Source organism: Drosophila miranda, chromosome XR, assembly GCF_003369915.1.
Source record: "Drosophila miranda strain MSH22 chromosome XR, D.miranda_PacBio2.1, whole genome shotgun sequence".
NCBI lineage: Eukaryota > Metazoa > Arthropoda > Insecta > Diptera > Drosophilidae > Drosophila > Drosophila miranda.
In genome coordinates, this window is record NC_046674.1 from 8425045 (window position 1) to 8431268 (window position 6224).

At 46.0% G+C, this 6224-nt stretch overlaps 1 protein-coding gene across 1 annotated transcript; it reads right to left on the reverse strand.

Annotated features, from left to right (window-relative positions):
* Positions 1–2194: 2194 nt before the first annotated feature.
* LOC108153677 lies at positions 2195–5709 on the reverse strand. Its single transcript, XM_017283793.2, has 3 exons — positions 5608–5709; positions 3270–3425; positions 2195–2945 (listed from the first exon to the last, which is right to left on the reverse strand). Exons 2-3 carry the CDS (start codon positions 3360–3362, stop codon positions 2436–2438), a joined length of 603 nt encoding a protein of 200 aa, XP_017139282.1. The 5' UTR covers positions 3363–3425; positions 5608–5709; the 3' UTR covers positions 2195–2435.
* Between the last annotated feature and the right edge of the window lie 515 nt (positions 5710–6224).

Genomic DNA, 6224 nt, shown 5'->3' on the forward strand with positions numbered 1-6224 from the left:
ACGAACAAAAATCTACAAATAAAAATTATAAAAAATTCAAAATTTCCATCTGGTTGTTAGGGTCCTGCAGGGGTTTGAGGGTCCAGTGTCCTGGGGGGAAAAAAGCTTTGTTGCCTTTAAAGACCAACCAAAGCCCTTCACAGCATCCCTCAATGCTTTCTCCCATACAAAGATCTAACACGGTAGGCCAGGATCCTGAATGATGCCTGGAACTCATGCCACGCCTTCCCGAGGGAGAAGGCAGAGTGGAAACAGACGTTCTCGAGGAAACATTGGTAGAAATAGTGGGAGTTATTCCATTGTTTGGTGGCAAACAGCCTCCAAAAAGAGGATTCCTTGTCCAGCCTGGAAGACTTGGGATCCCCTGGGCACACTCCACACTTAACCCATAGATCGGATACACTCACCCCCAATTATGAGTTCCTTCTGTTGAGGTCCCACACAAATTTCAGGCCAGGATCCTTCGGGATGCTCTATTCTTTCGCTTTAGAAGCCATTGGAAAGCGCCCAGAGATCGCTAAAAAAAAAACAAACAAACGAGACGCCTAACATTTATCTATTCACCAACAATAATTCCCTCAAAAGCATTAAAAACTAATAAATATTTATAATAAACAAAAAACAATTAATATTCATATGAGAATATACTGAATAAAGTACCAAATAAAATACAAATAAAATAAAGTTAAGTCCAATTATTAACAGATAATTTGTTAATTTAATAAATAAAAAAAATAAGCAGGGACCGCAAATAAGACCGGAAATTATGAGTTTAAAAAAATTAAGGCACAACAAAACCACCAAGAAGAGTGGGGAAAATAGCCATACGTTATTTTTTTACGGCAAATTTCAAAACAGGATAAACTTTTATTCACAATTTTTTGATTTAAATTTTTTTAAATTATTAAAATTAATTTAAATGATAAAAATTAAAAAATTATTTTTATATAAAAATAATAACATACAAATTATTCAAAGATATTTGAATTCAATTTGTATAATAAAATTTATATCATAACTTGTATTTTCAATTTTTATAATAAAAATTTAATAATAATAATTTGTATGTGTTAATTTTTATATAAAAATTTATATACATATACAAATTATTTTTTAATTTTTATCATTTAAAATAATTTTAATAATTTAAACAAATTTAAAACACAAAATTCAACAAATAAATCTTATTTCTTAATTTTTTTTTATCAAAATTATAATCGTTACGTTCCCTGGAAATAAGTGAATAAGAATAGATGTAGAAATGTGCATAGAATGTGCCCGTTCTGCGCGCTTGACGCGGCAAGGGCCGCGGCTCTATTCTTATAGCCGGTGTTCCGATCAGATCCAATGACTGCCGTATAGCCTCTCTTTCTCTCTCTCTCTCTTTTTGTCTTTTTTTCGCAATTGGGAGGAATGTATTTGTTGGCTAACGGATGGAGGGTGTGGATCTCTCAATTTTGCCCAAAATGAGAGAGAGGAAGAGAGAGAGAGAGAGAGTGGAAAAGGGGATGGACCATCTCCGTTCATCATCTTTCCACCTAATGACCTTTTTTCCACTCTCCCGATTCCGTTTTGTGTTCCGTCTCTGTCTCTCTTCTCACACCATCACCAGCTATGCTGCTAGCTCCCTCCCTCCCTCCATTTGCACGATTTAGAGTGAGAAAGGGCGAGCCAGAGAGTGAGAGAGCGAATGAGTATTTTCATTTGTTCAGTCTCGCCATAAAACCCATCCTATCTGATCCAAATTCAGCAAAAAATATTATTTTGGGTATTTCTGGATGTGCATGCCACAGATTTGTGCCCCTTGTAGTGGCGGTAGGGGGCAGGGCTTAAATGGTGTACAATTTTAGTAGTGTGATATCACAGAAGTCTCGATATAAACTTTGGTGGCTCCTGCTCTTATGGTCTCTGAGATCTAGGCCTCAAAAGAGACAGACCGACTGAGAGACATGACTCTAACGACTCTTCTATCGATGCTGATCAAGAATATATATGGTTTATGGGGTCGAAAGCGCTTCCTTCGGGGTGTTACCCAAGCCCTTCGAGTATTCAAATTGTGCAGAGCCTTGAAACGCATGGAAGGCTGTCTCTCTGGGCAGGTAGGGCATATATCTGCTTGATAAAGAGTCAATCTGGCGGAGGCCTAGGCCTAGGCACATATATATGTATATGGAAATATCAATTACATACTCGTACATATATCTACTGTGTATTTATTATAGAAAATCGTTTACAGTTGGGATCAACACTTATGCAAGCTTTGGGCAATTAGCTGTATGAGGAAACACTCGAGCCGTGTGCGGGGAGGACGACTGGTACGCCGGTCCTCCTCCTCCTCCTCCCCCTCGTACTCGTACAATTTACAATTACAGTGAACACTGGACAATAAGTAACTAAGGCATCACAATGGAGTCCAACGGGGGGCCCACCACCCACTACGCCTCCGTTTCCTGGTCCATTTCGCCGGCCTGTATCTCCTCGGGGGTGCGCAGATCGATGGCGAACTTCTGGCGTGCCGGCGTTATGGTATCGATCTGGTCATCGCCGGCCGCCTCCTTGACGCGTCGCGAGTAGTCCTGGAAGGCCGCTGCCAGGGCGAAGGTCAGCCGGCGGGCCATCGCCCGACTGTCGCAGACGAAGGCGTGCACATCGTACGGATGCGGACTGGCGTCGTCCTTGACGACGATCATGGCGAACACTCGCGTGTACACCAGATCCTGTACGCCGTAGGAGATCGTGTCGATCGGGTGGCACCAGTTGTTGATGCTCGCCTTCGGCGATATGATCTCCAGCTGGACGCCCGTCACGGAGACCGTCAGATCGCAGTTGGGCAGCACCTTGTTGGGCGGCAGGTTCTTGGCCACGCCCACCATATGGTCGACCGGCCGGCGTGTGTACTTGATGCCCCACAGGCCGCGCGCCACCTCCGAGCCAATGTACTTGACCTGCGGATGAGAGGGGAGCAGAGGTGAGCAGAGGGGGGGCGGTTAGAGCGGTTACTCATCGGGCTGGCATTTGCTTCCGCTGCGCATGCGTTGCCGTTAGTCGTCTGTCGTCTGTCGTCTGCGGGCTTCATTTGCATCCGCCGCCGGATGTCAGCGCAGAGCTCCAGCCCCCAGCCCACAGCCAGGCCAAAAAGTTAGTTTCCCCCTGCCCCCAGGCCGCAGTCGCCGTCGCAGCCGACCGTGACGCATGCGTGTCTGTGGTGTGCGTCTCGTGTGGGTTCCATTTCGCGGCTTTTAATGAACCATCGGATCGGCATACATTACCTTGAAGGTTATGGGCAAATCCTCCACATTGACCTGACTATCCAGGTCGGTGGGGCTGCTGCTGCTGGTGTTGGTTTTGGTGTTGGAGGCCATCGCAGGTCTTCGTCTTCGTCTTCGTTCGTAGATCAATCGTTGATGGCATTCACAGAAAGCCCACTGAAATGGCACCATTTGGCAATTATTCACAACAAAAAACAAAAACAAATCCGATTCTAGTTCACACCCGGAGGGGAGGGGGGCACTGGGGGGACTGCCTCTTACATGGTTTTACTTTGTTCCGTTTTTATGGGGAGTTTATTTATGTTTCGACTAATTACGGAGTATTCTCTCTGCTGCCTGCTGCCTGCTGGCTGCCTGTTGTTGTTGTTGCTGCTGCCGGCTACCGAACGCGAGTGAAGTCACGGGCAGAGCAGCGGAGCCGCCAGAGGTGTCGCAGTCGGAGCTTCAATGAGCGCTGCTTCTCTCTCTCTCCACCCGCTGTCTCTACCTCTCCCGCTCGCACACACCGAGTCACTTCCTCTCTTTATCCGTAACACAAAAGGTGCGCTCTCACGACGCGGTGTCTGTCACACAACAAAAACAACAACGATGGGCATTAGGGGAGCCAGGGCCGGCGTAGAGAGCACTCAAAAGGGGGCCCTAAAGAGGCTCAAAGGGGGGCTCAAAAGGGGTACAAAAGGGACTCAAAAAGGGGCTCTAAAGGGGGCTCTAAAGGGGGCTCAGAAGGGGCTCAAAAGGGGCTCTAAAGGGGGCTCAAGAGAGGGCTCAAAAAGGGGCTCAAAAGGGGCTCAAAAGGGGGCTCTAAAGGGGGCTCAAAGGAGGGCTCAAAAGGGGCTCAAAAGGGGCTCTAAAGGGGGGCTCAAAAAGGGGCTCTAAAGAGGGCTCTAAAGGGGGCTCAAAGGAGGGCTCAAAAGGGGCTCAAAAGGGGCTCTAAAAGGGTTCAAAAAGGTGATCTAAAGGGGCCCAAAAAGGGATTAAAGGAGGCTCAATGGGGGCTCTAAAGGGGCTCAAAAAGGGGCTCTAAAGGGGTTTTGCTCCACCGAAACGCCCCAAAACTGTGGCAATGAAATAATTTCGAGCTCAAGCAAAGAGCATTCACAAATCGGCTACCGGGCCACCGGGCATCACCCATTGAGTGGCTGGTGTGTGGCTTTTGCTATTTATTAGAAATGCATGGCATTTATTGCTGTGTATGCATGTGTGTGTGTGTGTGTGTTGACCAGCACCGGTGGCACACCGGATATGCCCGCACGTTGCAGCTGCAACAGTTGCATGTCTGCAAAGTTAATGACCAGCAGCAGAAAACCAAATCAAAATCAAAACTGAAACGCAATGCAATGGCCTTCGCTGTGACGTCACTTGGCTGTGGATACCCCTAACACGTGAAGGGTATCCACTGGTCGGTGGACAATGCAACGACCCAGGCCGATGGCGAGTGACAATGACCATAACAGAGCCATGGAGAACACCCCCCTCCCCTGTAGCGTAATCTGTATTTGTTTTCGATATATTTTCGATTTTCCTTCATGTTATTCGAGGGACTCTGTGGCTCTATTGTTTGTGTTTTGTGGATGATTCGCCCCCAAAGTGAAATATTTTTTTTTGTTTTTTTTACTTCACGCTGACGATCGCGCATTGGTTTCGGTGTCGGAATCGGAATCGCCAGGCAGGCAGTCACTGGGGCTGATTGATCGGCCCACTGCATGCACACACACGCACGAGACACACACACGCACACACACACAAACAAGGTGGTATCATAATACAATCAACAATTGAAACAACAAATATCTAAAGCAGACCCAGAGTAGGCCCAATTTCATTTTTTTAAATGCCACCAAAGCCGGAAGCTGCTCATATAGGCATATCTCCTGTGGAGTACACTCTCCAGACTTGTTTCATCATTTATTTGCGGTCAATGGTTTATTGTAATTATTGTCATTTGCTACATGGTTATTAGAGCTCTCATTCTGGTCACTCTTGCCACCGCGAGACAAACCGTTATCTGCCTGTTGCAAGTGCATTACTACACTGCTACTGGATTAAATGACTAACTATTTGGTTTAATGCTGCTCTATTGGGGCCCCTCTCTCTCTTATCACCTGGCGTCCACAATGTCTAATCTTATCATACACTCTGTCACACACACACACACACACACACATACACATACACTGTGCTCAGGTAAAACGTTTTTGTTTTGTTTCATCTAAAAATTGGCCCACATTTTTATACACTTGTATGTGGAAAAACAAAAAAATAAACGCAACGTGTATTTTGGCCGGTGATTCCCTATTATTTAGGGGGGGGGGGGCGGCGCAGTAACGCCTCAAATTACCGATCTTATCGCAGCACGGGTCGTCCGATACACCTGTTGCCTGACTAACGCGCGACTAAAAAGTGATCTCTTTGTGGGGGTGTTTTCGGTCAGCGGCACTTTTTGTGTGCGCCGACGAAACGGTTAGAGCGTGACCCCCCCCCACATACTCGTAGGAGCCTGGTACAGGATACGGTCCTTTATGGGTTTAAAGCACTCACCCTCAAAGCGGGAGAGAGCGAGAGAGAGCGCAAAGCAGTTAAAATGCTCATTTTTTCGTCTCACTTGTGAGTATTTTTACGTTGCATACTTTTGGGCATGCGATTTTTAGCCCCAGATAAAGTTCTACAGGAATTCGATGGCACTTTTCACTCGAAGAATGTCGGTGAACGCTGTGCGGGGAGATTACATGAGATCTACATATGTATATATCATATTTTTGCAACATTTTTGGTATTTATTCTTAAGGCATTGAAAAACGAACACAATTCCCGCTAAAATTTAATGCAAAATTGTTACAAATAGTCTATCGAATGGTTTATCGAATGGTCTTTGAGCCCTGTCCCACACGTGGCTCTCATTGTCCGCTCTCACTCTCTGTGACCTTAGGAGTTCCAGCTCCGGTTCAGGATCCCTAG